General features: G+C 34.8%; 1 protein-coding gene across 13 annotated transcripts; it reads left to right on the forward strand.

Moving 5' to 3' along the window:
* Positions 1–4523: 4523 nt before the first annotated feature.
* On the forward strand, positions 4524–23634 carry LOC104214483 (uncharacterized). Of its 13 annotated transcripts, none has more exons than XR_011407715.1 (16): positions 4524–4730; positions 7146–7213; positions 8203–8267; positions 8796–9113; positions 9513–9576; positions 9875–10411; positions 16137–16292; positions 16458–16735; positions 16879–16966; positions 17217–17338; positions 17418–17514; positions 17623–17748; positions 17842–18617; positions 22212–22340; positions 22787–22831; positions 23434–23634. XR_011407715.1 is itself a non-coding variant. In XM_070174713.1 (12 exons), exons 8-11 carry the CDS (start codon positions 16956–16958, stop codon positions 17717–17719), a joined length of 327 nt encoding a protein of 108 aa, XP_070030814.1. In that variant the 5' UTR covers positions 4543–4730; positions 8203–8267; positions 8796–9113; positions 9513–9576; positions 9875–10411; positions 16137–16292; positions 16458–16735; positions 16879–16955; the 3' UTR covers positions 17720–17748; positions 17842–18002. The 13 variants fall into 13 exon arrangements, 4 of the variants coding, with proteins under 4 accessions (XP_070030814.1, XP_070030815.1, XP_070030816.1 ...); XR_011407711.1 differs by lacking the exon at positions 7146–7213 and having other exon boundaries at positions 4526–4730; positions 9875–10201; positions 10309–10411; XR_011407712.1 differs by lacking the exon at positions 7146–7213 and having other exon boundaries at positions 4527–4730; positions 17842–18002; positions 18325–18617.
* The last annotated feature ends 999 nt before the right edge of the window (positions 23635–24633 follow it).

The raw sequence follows: 24633 nt of genomic DNA on the forward strand, positions 1-24633 counted from the left end.
AGATACGGGGCGGGCCAAGTCACAATCCCCAACAGTGCACGGCCACACGCTCGTCACCTAGCATTTGCGTCACCTCAAAATAGTCACATGACACAAAATCCGGAGTTTCATACCCTCAGGACTAGATTTACAATCGCTACTTACCTCAAACCGATCAAATCTCTACTCCGCGATGCTCTTGTCCTTCGACTCAACCTCCAAATGCTCCGAATCTATTCACAACCAGTGCAATACCATCGATATGTGCTAATGGAATGAATTCCACAAGAAAAACTATCAAATTAGACCAAGAACCCGAAATTGGTTTAAACCCGGCCCCGGGCCCACTTCGTAAAATCCGACAAAAGTCACAAAACTAGGAAACCCATTCACTCACGAGTCCATACATACGAAATTTATCAAAATCCGACTCCATTTGGCCCCTCAAATCCTCAAATCCAACTCTCCAATTTTCAAGCGCTAAATTCTAAAATTTCTAGCTCAAATTCTAATTAAATGTTTAATAAAGCCATAAATTCATGAAATTTATACCATTGTAGGTTAGAATCACTTATCCCAACGTTGCTCCTTGAAATCCTCAAAAAATCGCCTCTCTCCTGAGTTCTTCAAACTCAAAATCGAAAATGGAGAACAAAACCTCGAGCTGGGGTTTTCTACCCAGCAAACCCGCACATGCGGTCCCATTTCCGCATTTGCAGGACCGCTTCTGCAGAATTTCATTAAAAGTCTACTTCCGCTTCTGCGATTGGATGACCGCATCTGCGGTCATCACAGATATAGGAACCAAGCCGCACATGCGATCTTAGCTACGCACCTGCGCCTCAAATCCACTTCTGTGAACCTCGCACCTGCGGTTCCCACTCCACAGGTGTGGTTAAGACAGAACCAGCAGCTTCAGCTACATTTCCAAATTTCTAAACTCTCTGTTAACCATCCGAAATCATCCCGAGGCCCTTAGAACCTCAACCAAACATACCAATACATCTCATAACACTATTCAAACTTAGTCGAGCCTGCGAATCCCTCAAAATAACATCATAATACCAAATTACCCTCGGATTCAAGCCAAAAAACTTCTAAACTTTCAAATTCCGCAAACAATGCTGAAACCTACCAAATCGCCTCCGAATGATCTGAAATTTTGCACACACATCACAAATGATACTACGAACCTACTCCAACTTCCGGAATTCCATTCCGACCCCGATATCCAATTTTCCACTGCCGACCAAAATCGCCAAATTTTCAACTTTCGCCAATTTAAGACTAATTCTACCACGGACCTCCAAATCACATTTCGGACGCGCTCCCAAGTTGAAAATCACCTAATGGAGCCAACCGAACCATAAAAATCCAAATCTGATATCGTTTACTCATAAGTCAACATTCGGTTGACTTTTCCAACTTAAGCTTCTAAATAGAAAACTAAGTGTTTCATTCCACTCCGAAACCACTCCGGACCTGAACCAACCAACACGATACGACAAAATATAGCTGAAGAACACAAAAGAAAGCAAAAATAGGAGAAACAAGGCTATAACTCACGAAATGACCGGTCAGTCGTTACAAAAGCGACATGAACCTTGTACGCAAACCAAGAAACATCAAATAAAGCTAAGGGAGGTCCCAGAATACGAAATTAAAGGCTAGTGCTCAAAACGACCTATCGGGTCATCACAATTCAATTGGAGGCGAACATAAAGCACAACCACAATTAAACCTAAAATTAACACATTACATTAGATACTATTTTTTCCCAAAACTCCTACAATTAATTATCCATCCAAGATTAAAACATCATGAGTAAACTACATAAAAAACTTAGTACAAACTATAAGAATTTAATATGGAGTTTTAATATATAGAAAAATATAGTTCGGGGATTTTGGGGACACTAGATAGTTTAAGTTGGTAACTGGAAAAAAAATAGCTTAGGAGGTTTTAGGCTGAGTTAAATAGCCACGCGTAGTGCCACATAGTATATTTTTTAGATAATTAGGAGCGTGTACTAGATGCACCTCTAAAAATACAACGAGAGATTTTTAATATGAAGGACAATATAGTTCAAGGGGTTTTGGGGACACCGAATAATTTAAATAGGAACCTAACAAAAATTTGATAGTTTCACGATCTATTCATTCTCACTTTCCCTATGTAAACTAAACAAAGTTAAAAATGTTTGCTCCTTGAGTTTCTCTTTTTTATTCTACTTCCACTCATCTTCCTTTCCTAAGGTTCGAAACACTCCAAATTAAATGCTTTGATTAGATGTGAGTTTGCAGAAAAAATGTCTCGCACTCTTAATTAGTACGTACTACAAGTACAGCACAAGTTTTGAAATGTCGGTTCAGATTACTCACCAACCCATTACTATAAAGAGAGATATTGTTCAGTACTTAGTTATCTTTATATGATTAATTTTTTATGTACCACTAGTTGAAATATTTGCCCTCCACAAAGGCACAAATAACATCCTCTTCCTCCCTCTAGCAATATGTGCGTGTGGACACAATCTTCCATTATTAGACGTCATTATTTTTGTATTAATCTATATTATATTAAAAGCACGAAGGCCCTTAGCGAAATATCGTTCGCTTTTTTTAATATTTAAATTTATATTTCACATTGGACAAAATTGTAATTTTAGTTTTTTCCGAATATTTAGAAGTTTTAAATCAACTACAATATTACGTATTAAATTTTTCCTTATTTGAACTACTCCTAATAATTGTGAGTTCAAAATCAATTAGGATTTACCTTATATAAATTATTCCTTACTTGAACAACAAAATTACTAATCTATGTGTATGTATAAAGGAATAGTCGGACAGAATTTCCTCATGGCCTTCATGTACTCTAAAGTAAAAGAACCACCAATGTAAGTAATTTTTTACACCTTTTCTTATTTTTTATTTTTTGTTTTTATCAAACACTACGTCTTATAACTTTAATCTGGTATAATACTTGAATGTGTATCCGGTTTTCTGTCTTGTTCTTCGATATTCTCTAGTTATTTGTTTGTTTCTTATTTATTATTGTTTGTTTTAATTTTTGATTCTATATACAACAATACTTTCAAAAGGTTAAGGAAAATTAATGATGATTTAATATCCGTGAATTGAGACGAAAAGGCAGGTAATCTTTATACAAGAAAGCTTAGTTGGTTATCAACTTTTAATTGATTATCTTATTTGGTGATTGTAGTTTGCCCGAGGAAGTTGGGAGCTATAGGTTGCTATATTAATGTTTGGATATTTTAGCTATGTGTTTTTTGTGGAAGCATTGATGGATATAGAGTAGCTTTTTGGGAGCGTTTTATCCCTCAATGTGAAATTTTTCGTTGCTAATTCAAATTTCATCGGACCTTAATGCAATCGGAGCGAAAATTAAAAAAAAATTAATATTACTATTGTTGAAATATTTCAATCATGTTTTCTTTGCTGGTATATTTTAACTATGTGTTTGTGCAGTCGTAATACGTACCCGACTTTAGTTTCTTCTCAATTTTCGATTTACTCGCACTTGGACAATAATGTTGGAAAACGTAATATGATGTATTATTTGTACTTTTATGTTTTATTCAAATAACTCTTTAAAGAATTATAATAAAAATATTTTTGTATTCTTTATTTAGTATTAGATCACAAAATAACAACATGGTTCATAAAATATTCCTTTATAACTCATCCGAAATCACAATAAGACATATGAGAATTCAATGCGACAAGATTTCTTTCTTTATTGAGCTAGTTAGATTGGATCAAATTATAATTTTCATAGATTTTGTTAACGGTATATAGTGATTCTTATTTCTTTAAGATTTACAAAGAATTTCCATTTGCCCTTGTTTTGGGAACATGTCCCGCATGAATGATTTTTCACCTATTAGACTTTTTTACTATTTGAAAAAAAATTCTTAGTGAATAAAAATATAATTACAATTAAATACTTAAATATTTTTCAGGAATTTACACTCTATTTTATAATTCAAATATAATATTTTAAATTCTTTTACTCATTTAGATAGGTTACACGCGCAACGCGCGTATCATAAGATTAAGACTAGTTTATATGAATAGGAATAGGAATGAATTGCTACCATTGAAGCTAAAGATGGAAGCAAACGATTATTTTTTTGGGTATAAAAACGATAGAACTATATATAGATATTTTGCATCATATATAACAAAATACTGGGTTCGAGCGAGTTTCTGGTTGAGTAGCTATTAGTTACAAAAATATTAGAACCGTCTAAAACTTGTCTGTAGTTCCTAACATGTCTGCTAGATACATTTCATAGACAAACACGGGAGGAACTTTTAGATGTATTATACGATCACACAACTGTCTTTTGACTTTTTCTTTTGCAAGTAAGTCCGATACCGTTTTCTGCTCCCTCTAGTTAACGCTGTAGCTCAGGGTCTCCAAGGAACTTCATCAAGTGCCTGCATTCATTATTTCTATTATATAGAAGAGGCAAAGATGGTCAACCAAGGGCAGAATTGTCATTATACCTGCCACCATCTTTGCCTTTTTGGTAGAAATAATAATAATAATAATAAATAATTTTTTCTGCAGACCTATACAATATTCTAGAAATCTCCCCAATTTCATCTGCTTTTTTCTCCAACCAAACCCAACATACAAGAAGTCTCCCCCAGTAGAAATATATTTATCCCAGTCAGTACATTTTGAAGACTTGTGTAGGATTAATTCATCTTCTCCCCAAGGTCAGTTCTTTAATTTTCTTCCAGTTCTTCCCAAAAAAATAAAATAATTTCATGTTCAATGAGTGTTCCAATTCCAGACCTGATTTTCTTCCAATTCTTTCTCTCAATTTTTTTCCCAAACCTGCTACCATTTCAAAATTTCATGACTGAAATATATGGATCATTGTATTTGAAAGAGATTATTTATGTCAGATTATCTCCCCAATGTTCTTTGGCTTAACCCTCTTTCTTCTGTTATTTTTGTATGATCTTAATTTATGTTTTGAATTTTAGTATTAATAATGTCTACTATATAGAAAAGACAAAGATGGTAGAAATTCGAAAAAAACATAAGTATGAGGGAATTGCTAAAATTAGAGGGAAAAAAGGATTTTTCTAAAAACTTTTCTATTAGAGATCCAAAGAAAGAGTTTTAACCAAAAGAGAGAAAAAAAAAAGACTCAATAATGACTGGGGGAACTACTTTTACGATGGTGGACTTTGTAGAAATCCTAATTGTCCATGACCATGGTTCTAAGTGTTTCTAATTAAAAAAATTTTTAGTCTTTTGATGTAGTAAAATTGGTAATGTAGACATTGAGTACTTTGTATGGTCATTGTTTTATTCTTTATAAAACTTTTATTTTTTGGGAGCTAAGTTAGTGCAAGCAAATGTATATCGTCTTTGGACTTTGTATGAAAAGTTTTTCACCTTTCTTTTTAGGCTTCCCGTCTTTGCATAAAAATGTTGTTGGGAAGAGAATGGAGCGGTGATAATCCCTCTTTTAGATGTAACATTGTAGCTGTTTGTTTGCTCCTGTCTTAGGAGCCATATGTTTATCAATGTAGGAGATTCAAATGTTGTGGTTTTCCCTTTTAGTATTTGGATTTTTGGAAAACATGAAGACTTCTCATGGTAAACATCTAAAAAATTAAGTTATTGTGACGACCTGGCCCGTCGTCTCATGGGTTACCGCTCCATTTTTTTTCCCATTCTCAGCTTCTTTATGCTTTATTATCCGTATCTTATGTGATCGAGTTGGTTTGGAGTGGTTTTGATAAGAAATGAGACACTTAGTCTCTTTTAAGAAGGCTTAAGTTGGAAAAGTCAACCTGATGTTGACTTATGAGTTAGAGGGCTCAGATATGAATTCTGATGATTCGGTTAGCTTCGGGGATGATTTGTGACTTATGAGTGTGATCGGAAGTAATTTTGGAGGTCCGGTGTAGAATTAAGCTTGAATTGGCGAAGTTAGTATTTTGGCGAATTCCGGTTGATAGGTGAGATTTTGATCCAAGGGTCAGAATAGAATTCCGGGAGTTGTTGTAGCTTCGTTAGGTGATTTGGGATGTGTGTGCAAAATTTCAGGTCATTCGGACGTGGTTTGGTCAGGTTTTTGATCGAAAGTGTATTTCGGAAATTTTTAGAAAATTAGGCTTGAATTTGATGAGTTTTGGGTAATTTGATGTTGTTTGAGGTGTTTTGATTATTGGAAGAGGTTTGAATAATATTATGAATTATGTTGGCATGTTTGGTCGGGGTCCCATGAGGCTCGGATATGTTTTGGAAGAGTTTTTGGAAGATTTTTGCCGTTTGAGCATAAGCATGTAATGATCCAAATGTCCATTTTTAGTTCTAGAGATCGAAATTTTATTTCGAGATTTCCAGAATTTAAATAATGAATTATAGGAGTGATCTGGAAAGTTTGGTCTAATTTCATCAAGTCGCGATACATGAGTTAATTGTTTAACGAGCGAAATGGATATCGCACTGAACAAACAAGCTCCGAATTGAGTTTCGATTGAAGGACTATGTTCGTATCATTATTTGTGACTCATAGGAACAAGAATCATTGAATTCCGAGTTCGTATGATGGAGTTAGAGCCATTTTAGTAAAAAGAAAAGTGCTGCAATTTCCTTGGCTGCTGCTGTTTTTTTTAGCAGCGTGAACAGTAACCGCGCGGGTGAATAATACTTCCGAAAAATTCTGGGCAGTGAGTTTAATAAACATTTCACCCGCGATCCAAGTCCCATTTCCTCTATTTTTGAGCAACCTTGAGAGCTTTTGGACGAGGATTGAAAGGGGGTTCGACAGGAAGTGATTGGAGGTAAGTCCTATGAACTAAAAACACGTTTATTGTGAAATTGATCTTGGAATCCATGGAAACTTAGCAAAAGAGGAAGAACTAGGGCTTGAGTTTTAATATTTCAAATTTGGATTTGAGGGGTCATTTGGACTCCGATTTTGGTAAATTTAATATGTATAGACTCGTGGCGAGATAAGGAATCCGGTGATGTCAATTTTCCGATTTTTCGAGACGTGGGCCCGGGGCTCGGGTTTTGCCAAATTCGTGAATTTTGATATTTTTCGAGTGCTTTCGATTGGGTATTGCCTCTTTAGCATTATGTGACATATTCGTTGCGATTTTGGGCAGATTCGACGCACGTGGAGGCCAATTCGAGGGGCAAAGGCGTCGCGAATTAAAGAAATAGCCGGTTTGAGGTGAGTAATTGATGTAAATGATGTCCTGATGGCTTGAAACCCCGGAATTTCACATCGTAACGCTTTATTGAGGTGACTTGCACGCCAGATAATGGGCGTAGGGTAGAGCACCATTGGGGATTGTGACTTGGTCCGTCCCGAGAGATGTTTTTACCGTATTTTCTATTTGAACTAAATTGAAAATCATCCTTACTTGGATTTAATTGTTACATTTGGGCTTCTTGCCAATTATTTGAATCCTTCAGGGATTGACATCACTGTTTTCGCATACATGCATATCATTTGATCTCAGTCCAAGGTTTTAAATACTGTTTTGCAAACTCAGCCATCTTTCTAAGATTTGAAAACTTAAATGATATTTTGGGCTGAGAACTAATGTTTTACAAATGCCCAAGAGGCTTATGATGATTTCTGGACTGAGCATGGATCGGGCTGCGCGCCGCAGCAGTGTTATATTGATATTGAGGCCGAGAGCCTGGTTGATTACATTGATATTGAGGTCGAGGGCCTGGTTGATTACATTGATATTGAGGCCGAGATCCTGGGTAAGTTTACTTATATTGATATGAGGCTGAGGGCCTAGATTTGATGCCACGAGATAGCTTTATATTGCGCTTGGGCTATAGGAGCCCCTCGGAATCTGTACACACCCCTAGTGAGCACCGTCGACGATAAATAAAATGGATGGCTCGGGCTGCACGCCGCAGTGGGTACTAAAGAGTACCATCATATGCATTGCATTGCACTCATGCATAGAGTGTATCATCATATGCATTGTATTGCACTCATGCATTTGTTTTTATCTGTTATACCTGTCTCAGTAATTGGTACTCTGATTTAATTGACTTGTTGCTTCACTAATTGTTGTTCGAAACTGCCAATCATAGTTTACTTTGTATTTTTCCACGATTTCTTATTCTCAGCCTTTATTTATGTTTATTACTCACTGGGTCGGAGTACTCACATTACTCCCTGCACCTTGCGTGCAGATCCAGGTACATCACAGGCTAAGTGAGGATTTGTTAGCTGAGCAGCAGTATCCGGGAGTATTGAGGTAGCTGCATGGCGTTTGCAGCCTTGATCTCTCCCCTCTATCTCTATCTTTTATTCCGCATTTTTCCTAGACAGACTTGTAATAGGTGGATATTCTGTATTAGAGGCTCATATTCGTGACACCGGATTCTGTTGGGCTATGGTGTGGTATTTTAATTGAACTTCCGCAGATTTTATTATTAATTATACACTTGAATGAAATGACTTAGTAAATTCTCTGTGATATTTATCTATAATCTGAATAAGAATTTGGGATAATGTTGTTGAATGGTCGGGCTTGCCTAGCAGTGTGTTGGGCGCCATCATGACCGGGGTTGGGGTCGTGACAAGTTGGTATCAGAGCCTAGGTTAATTGGTCTCGCGAGTTATGAGCCAGTTTAGTAGAGTCTCACGGATCGGTACGGAGACGTCTGTATTTATCCTTGAGAGGCTGCAGAACCTTTAGGAAAACTTCATGTTCTTGAAATTCTTGTCGTGCGACTTTGTTGATCCGAACACTAAAAATTTCTCTCATTTTATTCTCTCGCAGATGGTGAGGACTCGTGCTACTGGACGAGGTGGACGACCACCAGTGCCACCCACTGATGCCACCAGAGGCCGTGGACGCGGTCGTGGGCGTGGCAGAGGTAGAGTAGCATGGGCAGCACCTGTTAATCCACCAGCTGCCCCAGTTCCAGATCAAGCTCCAGCAGCTGTACCAATTCAAGCACCTGCTATGCCTATTGTGATTCCGGGTCTTCAGGAGACCTTGGCTCAAATTTTGACAGTTTGCACTGGCCTAGCTCAAGCGGTCTCAGCCACTACAGCTGAGATATGTATTAGAGATCCAAAGAAGAGAGTTTTCTTTGTAGGCCACCTCTCTGTTCCTCTCTTACTCTGTTCTTTTACATAGTTACATGATTATTTTTACTTCAGGTCTTTATAATTAATGTTTCTTTGTCATCATTCTTCTCTGTAATATATTCAAATGTATTTGTTAGTGTTAGTTCTCAGAAAATAGTTGGCCTTAAAAAGTTATTGTTGGTTAGTTATTGGTAATTCTTTAACGTATTCATTGGCTAATTGTTGTTATGACTTCTTTGACCAAAAGTTGTTGGCTATATCTGATGAGTTCATACCTATACACTAATTTATTTTCTCATTACCCTGTAAATAAAATATATTTTTTCCCTCAGCATATAGAAACCACTTATACGATATCATTATTGACATTTTTATATTTTGGTTTGTTCTGTTTTAATTACAGGTTTTTCTCTTTGTTGTGTTATAATAGCTATCTGTTCGTGCGGTTTAGTAGCAAATCACTGGTGGTAAGTACTCATCTTTTGCGGGATTTAATTTTTCCCACTTTCCCTCTTCGTATTAAGGAGGTGTTGGTCATTTTATTTATTTCATGTCGTCTCAATCGTACTTTAACTCTTTTCGATTACAAGGTAATATATTCTATCCAAAATTAGTTATGTAGCTATGCATATAATAGAAATATCTTTAGTTGAGATTTTTTGCTTTATGGTATATGCCAATACAATTTAACTTACATACCTTGTACGCATATCATTCATCAATGATAAACATATAGCTAAAATTATAATTTTTTCCTTTTTTAAGCACCGGTCATTAAAAAAATACTCAGGCAATAGAAAAGCTGCCTTAATGGCGGATAGAAATCATGAAAATGGCCAGACCTTTGGAAAAACACACGATGACAAAAGGGCTAGGAGACGCGAATTATATAGACTTATGCCACCTGATAAAAAAGTGGCCCTTTTGGCACGATGACGTGCAAACGGAGCTGAATTGAAAAGACGGCGGCTTACTGAAAGTTCAATTAGTGTTGATGCTGCTAATGCATCATCATCTAATGCTGCCATGTTTCTGCCATCCAGAGGTCTCTTAATATAAAAGACTCATTGCCCTTTTCAAGAAGAAGAACAGGTAAGATTAAAATTCAAAATTTGTTTAAACTACATCTATTAAGAACAATAGTAATTACTTCTTTTCCAGGTTAATAATATCCTCATAACTAGAGTTCTCATATGCAGGGTATGTTTTCACAGAACCTGGTTGTTCGAGTAGTATGCAAGCAAAAAATACGTATGTCAAATTAAAGGATGTAACGAAATGCCAATTTTGTGGAGCAAAAAGGTTTGAATATGAACTGCCTGCATTTTGTTGTGGCAACGGTTCTATTCAATTAATATCCCATGAAATGCCAACAGAGTTAAGAAACCTTTATCTAGGAAATAGTGAAGAATCAAAATATTTTCGAACTTACATTAGAACATACAATAACATATTTGCGTTCACATTCCTTAGAGTAACATATGACAAAGAGCTAGCAAAGAGAAATAGTAGTATTTATACATTCTGTGTTCAAGAGCAGGTGTATCACTTTATAAATGACTTGATACCAACTGATCAAAAAGGAAAAAACCTTCAGTTATACTTCTTTGATAATGAAAATGAAGTAAGAAACCGAATGACATGTTCAAACAAACTGAATGAAAATATTGTAAAGAGTTTGATGGATATATTAAAAATTAATCCGTACTCAATGTTTTTGAAATCCTTAATAAATATTTCACAATTATCTGATTTTTATATTGCGCTTAAAAGTGATGCTGGTTTAGATCAACGAGTATATAATTTACCAACCGTATCAGAAGTTGCGAGTATATGGGTTCAACATGATATCAATAACTATATTCATTCACCACATATTCGTATATATACAAAAAGGGATAAAAGTCAACTGGTAAATTATAATTATGGCTGTTACGATCCATTACAGTATCCATTGTTGTTCCCTTACAGTCAAAATGGATGGCATTGTGGTATTAAAAAAATTAAATATACTACTGATAAATCAACAATGCGAATATACTGTGAACACGAATAAGAGTTAAAGTATGATTGAGACGACATGAAATAAATAAAATGACCAACACCTCCTTAATACGAAGAAGGCAAGTGGGAAAAATTAAATCCAGCAAAAGATGAGTACTTGCCACCAGTGATTTGCTACTAAATCGCACGAACAGATAGCTATTACAACACAACAAAGATAGAAACCTATAATTAAAACAGAACAAACCAAATATAAAAATGTCAATAATGATATCGTATAAGTGGTTTCTATATGCTGAGGGAAAAAATATATTTTATTTATAGGGTAATGAGAAAATAAATTAGTGTATAAGTATGGACTCATCAGATATAGCCAACAGCTTTTGGTCAAAGAAGTCATAACAACAATTAGTCAATGAATACGTTAAAGAATTGCCAATAACTAACCAACAATAACTTTTTAAGGCCAAACATTTTCTGAGAACTAACACTAACAAATACATTTGAATATATTACAGAGAAGAATGATGACAAAGAAACATTAATTATAAAGACCTGAAGTAAAAAGAATCATGTAACTATGTAAAAGAACAGAGTAAGAGAGGAACAAAGAGGTGGCCTACGAAGAAAACTCTCTTCTTTGGATCTCTAATATAGAAGTTTTTAGAAAAGTCATTTTTTCCTCTTATTTTCGCATTTCCCTCATACCATGAGAAGTCTTCATGTTTTCCAAAAATCCAAATACTAAAAGGGAAAACCACAATATATGAATCTCCTACATTGATAAACATATGGCTCCTAAGCAGGAGCAAACAAACAACTACAATGTTACATCTAAAAGAGGGATTATCACCGGTCCATTCTCTTCCCAACAACATCTTTAGGCAAAGATGGGAAGCCTAAAAAGAAGCGTATGCATTTTGTGGAGCAAAATGCCAATTTTATGGAGCAAAATTCACTATCAAGGATGTACCGAAATGCCAATTTTGTGGAGCAAAAAAGTTTGAATATGAACCGCCTGCATTTTATTGTGGCAACGGTTCTGTTGACAGTTATACTTCTTTGATAGTGAAAATGAAGTAAGAAACCGAATGGCATGTTCAAACAAACTGAATGAAAATATTCTAAAGAGTTTGATGGATATATTAAAAATTAATCCATACTCAATGTTTTTGAAATCCTTAATAAATATTTCACAATTATTTAATTTTTACATTGCGCTTAAAAGTGATGTTGGTTTAGATCAACGAGTATATAATTTATCAACTGTATCAGAAGTTGCGGGTATATGGGTTCAACATGATATCAATAACTATATTCCTTCACCACATATTCGTATATATACAAAAAGTGATAGAAGTCAACTGGTAAATTATTATTATGGCTGTTATGATCCATTACAGTATCCATTGTTGTTCCCTTACGGTCAAAATGGATGGCATTATGGTATTAAAAAAATTAAACATACTACTGATAAATCAACAATGCGAATATACTGTGAACACGAACAATTACCGAGTGTAATGAATATGTGCTCAATTCATGGATTGCTCGATATGGAAGCTGAAGTTATGCAAAAAGGAAAACGAAAAAGAGACACAGTTTCTTGTCGTGAATATTACTGTTACAAACTTCAAATAAGAGATGATGAAAATATACTTTTACATGCTGGCAGATTATTTCAGCAATATACTGTGGATGAATGGATTAAAATTGAAAGCCAAAGATTAGATTTTGCTTCTTTAAATCAGGATTTATTCAGAGTCGATTTATTAGGTGGGCTTTTAGATGTCCTACGCTGTGGGGAAAGAGAAGCTTCACATGTTGGAAAACAAAAAATACTCCCACTTAGCTTTACGGGAGGCCCAAGAGATATGCGCCGAAGGTATATGGATGCTATTGCATTAGTGCAACGCTTTGGAAAACCTGATATATTTTTGACTATGACCTGTAATCCTTCTTGGCCTGAAATAAAAGAAAACCTCCTATCAATAGATGAAACACAAAATAGACCGGATTTAATAAGTCGAGTATTTCGAGCAAAATTAGAAGAGTTGAAAAAGGATATTGTCAAAACACAAATATTTGGCAAAGTCACAGCATTTATGTATACAGTGGAATTTCAAAAAACGGGGACTTCCACGTGCTCATTTTCTTATAATCCTTGATGAAAAATATAAGTTACTAACTCCTGAAGCATATGACCATTTTGTATATGCTGAATTACCCGATGAAAAAGAAAATTCTACTCTATATTCACTTGTTACAAATCACATGTTGCACGGTTCATGTGGAGAATTAAATCCAACAAATTCTTGTATGAAGAAAAAAATAGGTCAATGTAAATTTAAGTATCCTAAAGAGTTTGCAGAACAAACAACTAAAGGAAAAAATTCGTATCCAATATATAGAAGGCGAAACACAGGAAAGAAAGTAAAAATTAGAGGACACCTTCATGATAATTCATGGGTTGTTCCTTATAATCCATATTTACTTTATAAATTCAATTGTCATATAAATGTTGAGATTTGTTCTGATATTAAAGTTGTCAAGTACATCTATAAGTATATTTGTAAAGGACATGATAAAATTGTATTTTATATACATGCTAATGATACAAATGTAGAAATAGATGAAATAAAAGAATACCAATCTGTTAGGTGGGTTTCACCGCCTGAGGCTACATGGCGTATATTTGCTTTCCCTATTAGTGAAATATTTCCAAATGTATATCATCTTCAGCTACATCTTGATGGACAACAACTTGTTTCCTTCAAGAGTACAGACAATATTAGTAAAATTGTGAACAATCCTATGATTAAGAAAACAATGTTAACCGAGTTCTTTTTAATGAATAGAGAAAACAAAGATGCTAAGAACCTGAATTTATTATATCGAGAATTTCCCGAATATTTGTATGGTCATCAACAGATAAAACATGGACACGCCGTCAACGAGGAAATGCTATTGGTCGCGTTGTGACATGTCATCCAACCGAAGGAGAAAGATACTATCTTAGGCTACTTCTAATGAATGTATGAGGACCAAAATCATATGAAGATTTGCGAACAGTAAATGGAGTATGTTGTACCACATTTAGAGAAGTTGCAGAAAGAAGAGGATTACTACTTTGTGATAATAATTTGATAGAATGCATGTCTGAAGCTGTAAGTTACCAAATGTCATCCAGTTTAAGACAATTATTTGCTATGTTATTGATCTATTGTAATCCAACTAATCCAAGAGAATTATGGGAAAAATTTGAAAGCCCAATATTCAAAAGAAATCTGAATATAGATGCAAGGGAAATTCGTTACAAAGTGTTAAACCATATTAATAATATTCTTCCTTCAATGGGGTGTGATATTAATGAATTTGAACTAATTTCAGAAGTGATAAAGCCATATGCAATAGCAAAAGAAGCTAAAGATGTTGATTTCGAGAGAAATATCATTGTTAGTGATGAAGATTTACTGTTGAAAAATAAATTAAACATTGAACAAAGAAGAGCTTACAATATGATTCTCGATAGAATATTTTCAAATAGATCAGGGGCATTCTTTATTGATGGTCCCGGTGGGACTGGTAAAAGCTTTTTATATCGTGCTTTATTAGCTACTGTGAGACACAAAGGATTTATAGCTTTAGCAACTGCAAGTTCCGGTGTTGCAGCTTCACTTCTTCCTGGAGGTTGAACTGCTCATTCTCGCTTTAAAATTCCTATTGATGCCAATGAGAACTTCAGCTGCAATATTAGTAAACAAAGCTCATTAGCGTCTTTAATACGAGATGCAAAACTAATTGTATGGGATGAAATTTCAATGGCCAAAAAGCAAACGGTGGAAGCATTTGATTTGCTTTTAAGAGATCTAATGGAAACAAATATACTATTTGGAGGAAAGGTAGTTTTCTTTAGTGGTGATTTTAGATAAACTCTTCCCATAGTTCGTAGTGGCAAAAAGGAATATTTCATTCGTGAAAGTTTATTATGCTCTGAAATTTGGAATCAACTTAAAAAATTACAACTATCTGAAAATATGCGTGCTAAAACAGATCTTGCCTTTTGTGAATATTTAATAAGAATTGGTGATGGAAAAGAACAAAAAAATGACCGTGGGAAAATTGAAATTCCTCATTCCCTCATTATTCCTTATACTTCTGAAAAAGAATCCTTGAATTTGCTCTTCCGAGTTACTTATCCCGATTTATACAAATGTCATTCAAATGCTTCCTTTATTACTTCTCGTGCTATTCTAACAACCAAAAATGATTTTGTTGATAAAATAAATGACATGCTGCTTGCTCAATTTCCAACTACTGAAAAAGTTTACATTTCTACTAATGAGACAATTGATCCAAAAGATCAGAGTGAGTACGAAGATTTTTTGTACACTTTAAATCATGCAGGTCTACCTCCTTATAAATTATCTTTGAAGAAAAATTGCCCCATTATGTTAGTAAGAAACCTGAATCCCAGTGAAGGTTTATGCAATGGAACACGGTTAATTTATAATGATTTTAAAACCCATGTTATCAGTGCAACAATATCTAGCGGCGATTTTAAAAATAAACATGTATTTATTCCGCGAATACCACTCATGACATCAGAAGATGAGAAATTACTTCTCCCTTTTAAACGAACGCAATTTCCAATACGATTATGTTTCGCCATGACAATAAATAAAGCACAAGGTCAAACATTAGATTTTGTGGGTATCTATTTGCGCGAACCTGTCTTTTCTCATGGTCAATTGTATGTTGCTTTATCAAGAGCAAAAAGTTCTAATTGTGTGAAAGTATTAATTAGACCACCTACTGCTGACGACGACGATGATCACTTTACATATAATATAGTCTATGATGAAATTATTAAAAAAGCTTTTTCCCGACCTCTTGCTATAATTTCTTATGGTAAATCTAATTATAACTTGATTTTCTGTATTCTTTCATTTTATATTAAACTCATTCTATCTTTATTGTTAATGTATACTCTTTTACTAATATTAGCATGTTGCAATTGCAGATTAATTCCAATATGGGTGAAAGGTTAACTATCAATGCAATCACTCCCAAAACGGAAGAATGGACTTGTAAGATCCAAGTAGTTGATAAAGGTTGTCCCAAAGACAACAAAGAGAAAACCAAAAAATATCAACTCATGACATTACAGGATGAAGAGGTATTCTTTATTAAATTCATAATTCTCCCAACAATAACCAAATTAAATCATCGTTAGCTCATATATGAGAGCTTTCTAATATTTAAATTTTGTTTGCTCTGGTGCTATAATTTCTGCCAATTTGTTTGAATATAATAATATTAACTGTATCTTATTTTCTTACAGGAAAATCAAGTCCAAGCAATCATGTTCAATGCTGATATAACACATTTTGAAGATTTATTTGATCCTTTCCATACTTACTTGGTGTCAGTTGCACAAGTGAAGGAGATCTTATTTGTATGGAAATCCAATTAACATTTTCACTTGGACAATTGATAGAAGCACCATTGTCGAGCCAATTGAAAAGGTCACTCCTCCAGAGGATCCATTACCGCCGCCAACGCGGCTAACTCTTACCGCATTTGACACCTTTGAGTATCAAGCCAAAGAATCTGAATTTGGTATTTAAAGATTTAATTGTGTATGTTTGTGCATATAAAATCCCTTTATTATACCTTTTCAATAGTCTTTATCTTATTATTATTATTATGACACAATATGTTTCATGATGTATTAACTTATTTGTTATTTGTTTTAATGCAAGATGTCCTTGCTATTGTGGTTAACGGAGGCCCTTCAACATATGCTGCAAATGGAAGAAGAATTCAAGAATTTATTATTATGGATAATCAGTAAGTATATATCTCCTGCTATTCTTATCCTCCATTTTTTCTGCTGCTCCTTTTCTTCCTGCTCATCTTCGACCTCCTCTCCTCTTTCGACTGCTTCTACTGGTTACTTCATACAACTGTCAAAACTTCAGTATTTTAACCACTTGTAGCATGTTAGTTTGAAATTTATTATTCAATGTGTTTGTCCAACATTCCATTTTTCATGAAGCTTTAATATTTTATTTGAGCATCTTCTTTTCATGATTTACAGGAAAAAACCAACAAAATTTACACTGTGGGAAGATTTTATTGATCTTTATGGGAATAAACTTTTGAAACAACTTAATGAATACCCAGTTATTCTTGCTAGAAAAATTGGCAAATCATTATCAGGTATACTGCACATATATTTTACCTTTTTCCTTTTCAAATGAAACAATGAAATTAAACCTTAATATTTGAATGCATGCAGGAGGATCGTCGAACAAATTCAATGGACTTTCAAGCAAATTTAGTACAACAATCCAATTCAATCCTCCATATCCACAAGCTACTGAGTTGAAGTCATGGTACTATGCATTTATTTCTTTCTGAATAATGCATATCGACAAATACGTTGTTCATATAATGCATGAATGTGTACAAGAACAAATTTTTAAATTTTAACTTGCTTGTAGGGCCAAAACAATTGAACCAATGCTTACTGCATACACGGCGAAGATACATCTTCATCAGGCTCTGTTATGGTGGTTCCCTTTGAGGATGAAATCATAGCTATTTCCAATATTCAAGCGCAACCTCGGGTAAGAACGACAACAAATTATGTTATTCTACAAAAAATTAATTATTTTTTGTGATCACAAAAAAGAAATCTGTTCCAATCTTGAATTTGCTAGGGACAAGTATTTTATGTCGAGGCTGAACTTTCTCTGCCAAATGAGAACCAACGCTTTTGTGTGTTAGCTTGTTCTGACTGTAAGCAATTGTTCACGAGATCTTTCTCTCAGAGAACAATTTACTGTACAAATTGTCAGCGGTCCACACATCTCATTCCAAGGTATAAATGCTACTAGAATCTTCTCTGATGATCAAAGTTTACAAATTATTTTGTTATTTATTCATCTAACCAACCATTTGCTTTACATCAAAATAGATGTCAATTTGAAGTCACTGTTAGAGACAATAGCGGTTCTGCAACAGCTATTATTTCTGACAAACCTGCAGAAAAAATATTATTCCTCAACTCAGAAGAAATTTATGACATCTACCATGTCAAGTTACATATTACATACCATTGTTAACTTCAAAAAGATACAGACAAGTATCATTGGCAAGATGACTCTCTTTTGATATATAACTAACTGATTTCGTCCTCCCAGAAACAACTTTTACCCCTTGCAGATGTGCAAAAGCAATTGTGCGGAAAAACATTCAAAATTCAAATGAAAAAATTGTTTACAAGAAGTCAGGATGCAATGCAAAAGTTATCCATTTTATCTTACATGAACAAGGAAAATGAGATCCACCAACAGTTTACCCCAACCACGATGGATGTTATCAAAGGGAGCAAACGTAAAATTGAACGTCTTGGCTTAGAGGAAAGAGAACCTCAAGATACAACCAAGCGTAGCTTGGAAATGAAAACTCCTCATTTGAAAAAATAATTTTAAAGGTATTTGAACTTTTTAATTTAGTCATTCCTTTATTTGCTCATATTATAAATTTTGAGATGTAATTAATACAATAGTTTTAAAAAATAGCCCAATACATGTATAGTTTCTACATACACCTGTTCTTACATCTTTTAGCATTGTTTAATTTTCTCTTGCAAAGTTCTAGCAATTTTAATTGATGTGCAGCATATTTACTTAGTTTTATTTGCTTTAATCTCAAATTACAAGTGCGTAAAGTAATAACTCTAAAACATTCCAATTATTAGTTTTATGGATTGGTTCATCGAATTTTAATTTTATAACTTTTTTATTAAATGCTTTGTTTTGTCCAAGGTGACAAAAACGATATAGATAAAAATGAAATTGCAACCAAGAATTATGAAAGAAAGAAGTTTGATTTCGTGTAACCATCGATCTCTAGCTTCTAATATAAAGTTATAGTGTTTAAAATAGTGCCAGATTACTACTAGCACAAAGGCACCACAGTAATGTGATCGGGTTTTTGTATATATATATAGATACATACATATATATATATATATATATATATATATATATATATATATATATAAAATATATGTGTGATGGAAGAGTACTGTCACGACCCAAAATCCCAACCCGGTCGTGATGACGCCTCTCGTGAGGACAAGGCCAGCCAATCAACAAAACAGTACATCTCTTTATAATTACTTAGCAGGAATAAGTCTAAATCATGGGCAATATAATCTTAAATGCGAAATAAACATGATAAAACAAGAAAAACCCTCCAAACTCAACCCGAAATCGGGGTGTCACAAGTTATGAGCTATTACAGAGTTTATTAATATTTTACAAAGTCTGGAATTATCATAAATAACAAAGATAAGGGATAAAACGGGGTTGCGGACGTCAACAGCTACCTCGTTACTCCTAGTCACCGCCTGGTCTGGAAAGAATCAACGCTCAGGAGCGAACTCAGCTCTGCCTGTATCTGCACACATGGTGCAGGGAGTAATGTGAGTACTCCGACCCAGTGAGTAATAAAAATAAATAACGACTGAAAACATGAAATCTCATAACGGCACAATATAGCGCTATCCCAAGCAGTAAAATCAGTTATACAGTAAAATAGTGAGTATCAGATAATTCTTCTTTTAAAACAGTAAAGACAAATAATTTCCACAGAAAGGATAAATCAAAAGCTTGCCCCTCGGGCTCAATATGTAAATCTCAGTATAGTATCAGCCCCTCGGGCTCACTCCCAACTCACCAACACACAACATCAGCCCCTCGGGCTCACTCCCAACTCACCACACACAAGCAACGGCCTCTCGGGCCCACTCCCAACTCACCTGGGTACCCTGCGCTCACTGGGGGTGTGTACAGACTCCGGAGGGGCTCCTACAGCCCAAGCGCAATATCAATAGGCCTGAAAGCCTTCACACATCACACACGAGGCCTGAAAGCCTCCTCATATAACACTCGAGGCCTGAAAGCCTCCTCACATCACTCAACATATCCTCACGTATGGCCCTCGGCCTCAATCAGTCCAGAAAATAATCATAAGCCTCTTGGGCATCAGTAAAACAATAGTGCTCAGCTCAACAGCATTATAAATATCATTAAATCTCGAGTTGAGTATAAATGTAGCTGAGTTCACAAAATAATATAATTCAATTGGACTGAGTTCAAATAATATTTCAATTCGTGAGGAAAATAGTGATGTAAATTCACAAAAGATTTCAGATAATTGGCACGAAGCCCAAATATGGCAATAAGCCCAATCATAGTGAAAAACAATAAATCTTTATCAATTACGCGATAAAAATATCAACTGGGATGGACCAAGTCACAATCCCCAATAGTAAATGACCCCGCGCTCGTCATACAATGCGTGTCTCATCTCAACATAGCAGTATGTTGTGCAATCCGGGGTTTCAAACCCTCAGTGCATCATTTAAAATCATTACTCACCTCAAGACGGTCCAACGTCTACTCCGCTATGCCCTTGCCTCTCGAATTTACCTCTTCGCGCGTCGAATCTGGTCAAAACCACAACGAATACATTACAATAGGCTAAGGGAATATAACCCAATCGAAAAGACTCGAAAAATATCGAAATTCACGAAATTCGCAAAAGCCGAGCCCCGGGCCCACTTCTCGAAAAATTACGAAAGTTATATCACCGGATTCCTCGTCTCGCCACGAGTCCGTACATATAAAATTTACCAAAATCAGAGTTCAAATGACCCCTCAAATCTTCAAATCTTATTTTCAAATCCCTAGGCCTAAATCTTCAATTTACTCCTCAAAAACATGTAATCTAGTCGGATTATTCGATGATAATTCAATATTATAGAGTAGAAATAATCACAAGTGACTTACCTCAAGATTTCCCAAGATTTCTTGCTAAAAATCGCCCAAAATCCGAGCTTGGAAGTCAAAAAAATGACCAAACTCGGACTGCTGGACATTAAATCTGTCCAGAAATTTTCGGTACAGTTCACGCGGGGGCACTGTTCATGCGCGTGAGGTCACTGTTCAATGTTCACCCGCGCAGTTACTGTTCACGCGCGGGTACTGTTCACTGCTGCAGAAAATACAACAGCTTTTAAGAAATTTGCAGCACAGCCATTTTTCACTAAAATGGCTCTAACTCCACCATACGATCAGTCCTATAATTCATGATTTAAATTCTGGAAGTCTCGAAATCAAATTTGGATCTCTAGAACTAAAAATGAACCTTTAGATCATTACATTTATGCTCAAAACGGCAAAAATCTTCCAAAAATGACCCGTTGGGCATCCGAAACACACCCGAGGCCCCCGGGACCCCGACCAATAATACCAACCAGTCCCAAAATACATTACGGACTTGCTCGAGGCCTCAAATCACATCAAACAACGCTAAAATCATGAATCAACCTCCAATCCAAGTTTTATGAACTTTAGAATTTCCAACTTCTATTTCCGATGCCGAAACCTATCAAATCACGTCCGATTGACTTCAAATTTTGCACACAAGTCCAAAATGACATAACGAAGCTACAGAAATTCTCGGAATTCCATTCCGACCGTCGGATCAAAATTTCACCTATCAACCGGAAATCGCCAAAATACTAACTTCGCCAAAATGAGCTAATTTCTTCACCGGACCTCCAAAATTAATTCCGATTGCGCTCCTAGGCCTTAAATCATCCCCCGAAACTAACCGAATCATCGGAATTCAATTCCGAGCCCTCTAACTCACAAGTCAACGTCCGGTTGACTTTTCCAAACTAATTCTTCCTTAAAGAGACTAATTGTCCCATTTCATACCAAACTCGATCCGAATTGACTCAAATTCACCAAGTACACATATTGAAACATGAATAAGCATTTAACGGGGAATACGGGACGAAAATACAGGAAACGACGGTTCGGGTCGTTACAAGTACTCATGTATGGAAGTTTTTCTTGAGGACTCATATATTTTATAATTGAAAGCAGTTCTGTTGTTGATTTGGAGTGTTGTGGCAGACCTATTTACAGCTATTTTTACCATTGTTGAACACATTTTTGTTGCCACTTCTAAATATTACAATAGACGCCTTTGCTGTTGTTTTGCGTTGTAGTTGAAGCCACTTTTTGCTGCTATTTTTGGATGCGATAAAAGTTATCCTGTTACTATTTTGGGATGCGGTTGAAGGCATTTTGGTGCTGTTTTTGGATGTTGCTAAAGCCATTTTTGCTGTTGTGATTAGGTAAGTTTACTTGATTACTATCTGTCTACAGTACTACCCTAGCTCTCATATTACTCAATTAACTCATTTTCCAAGTACCACATATTTTTTTTCAAGTGTTAGATTTACTATCGTGTCTCCATAAGAACATAATAACTTAGTCTTTAATTTTAATCTTAGAACTGCATCAGGCCATTCCATCTTTTTAGAGGCAAAGATTGACTTATTAGTAATGGAGTAAGCATTCTTCATATGTATTTATTGAACATTTGAATTTATGGAATGACTTAAAGTTATCATTTAATTAATAGATAAAGCTGTACTTGTCACTTTGAAAGTTGTCTTGCAGCTGACTCCTTTGTTTGTTGATTTGTTTGGCTTTTTTGGTATTGTCAATATTGTTGTCCTCTTTAACTTTTGTTGATTAAAGTTCTCAGCTCATTACATGAAATTTCTTTTTCAAACAGGCACAATTACAACTATATGTGCAAAGATAGACAATATTTTAAAAGGTATGTAATTCACAGCTAAAATGTGCAAACATCTATTACACTTCCGTTTATCTGAATAGATAGTTGTTACTAAAGAAGTTTTTTTAAAGATATGTGGAAAGATTAACCCATACTGCCATTATCTCTTCTTTAAAGATGAGAGGGAAGCTTAATAACACATACTACGATTATCCTATATTTACATACCTATTATTACTACCAAACATGGGAACATATTACTCCACCAACATAGAAACTGAAATCCAGGACGATGAAGAGGGAATATCTGAAATATTGTAAAAATAATTCTCATGGTTGTTGTAATTGAACATTTGTGATTGAAACAATGTTGAAAATAAGGTATTGAAGGGCAACTGTGTTTGAAAGTTTTAAAAGGATTTATTGATTTTCACTGAAAATTTTAATAAGGGACTAGATTATGTCAGCTTTCGGTGTTGAAGTTTGTTGCATTTTTATATTGTCTTCCAAGTGTTTACATCTGGTAGAGAGACCATTTCCAGATTTTTAAAAAAAAAAAATCAATTGCATTGCTATTGCCCTTAAACATAATACATTATGCTATATGGGTACTGAAACATGATCTTTTTCCTGTGATTTTGCAGATGTCAATGCAAATACTTTTGTTGCACTGCAAAGGAGAAGAACAATTATAGTATGGAGAAAAAATCACCTTTTATGAATATACGTTGTACTTTCATGGATGTAAAAATTGAGATACTTTCGTAGTAAAATGCATCTCATTTTGTCAAATATGTAAATAAATATATGTATATATGTGTATTCTCATTGATATGAATATTGTGCTACTTTCCAATGATGCCTCAATTTCCTGTCTTTTTTTGCAGTTTCATATTAACATAAAATTAATCACAAATAATGGTTCCAAACTTCATAATATTGGGCCCGTGCTATGCACGGGCAATACCTATCTAGTATTTAAAATAGAAGCAAAGAGAATTGAATAGTCGTGGATTAATATTAACGGGAGTATATATGTTTAAAGGAAATATTCTTTTCTAGATTAATGATCTCTAAGTACCCGATGAATTAATATTACAGGAAAATTTTGTCTAATTAAATCATGAATTCTTTGGCTCAAATGACCAATATATTGATTAACGATTTATTTTTATTTTTGTTCTGAGTAAAATAGTTGTAGATCGGACATGAGGATTATATAGACCTCTTTTAATTTATTAACGATATTTATAGGTAGATACATGAAGGTGGCCGGAGACATAATCTGGAGTATATAGTCAAGAAATATAGCCATTCCCATTCTATTGAAAAAAGTACTCTTTATGATTTACTAATGCGTCTTCACAATTGGATCAAGATTTCAGAAATCTAAATATATGACAACATCAATAGCATTTTAATGAGATAAAAGACCACCTCTATAATACTCACAAGGGAGTTCATTAAGTTTATTCTTCCATCTGTTCAAATTTTGATGGACACAATTATCCGATACTTTTATTGGTGGGAGTTAGTAAATACGGCGTGAAATTAACCGACGCATAAGGTGATCTAGAGACCACGATAATCATGCATTTGGAGTGCTTGTCCATGCTTAGCTAGTGCATTCACTACTTTGTTAGTTATCTAAGACAACGTTGAATTCAAGATCCTACTTGGTTGTGTGATGACCCAATAGGTCATCACTTGTTTTAAAAGTAAATTCTGTATTCCGAGGCCTTAAAATCTCTTTCTGTCTCACCTCAATTTGCGTGCGCAGTCCGGGCGCGTAGCCGGAAAGCCATTATGTGAAAATCTGTGAAAAATGATGAATTTTGACTTTA

The sequence above is a fragment of the Nicotiana sylvestris genome, chromosome 5 (genome assembly GCF_000393655.2).
Source record: "Nicotiana sylvestris chromosome 5, ASM39365v2, whole genome shotgun sequence".
Classification (NCBI taxonomy): domain Eukaryota; kingdom Viridiplantae; phylum Streptophyta; class Magnoliopsida; order Solanales; family Solanaceae; genus Nicotiana; species Nicotiana sylvestris.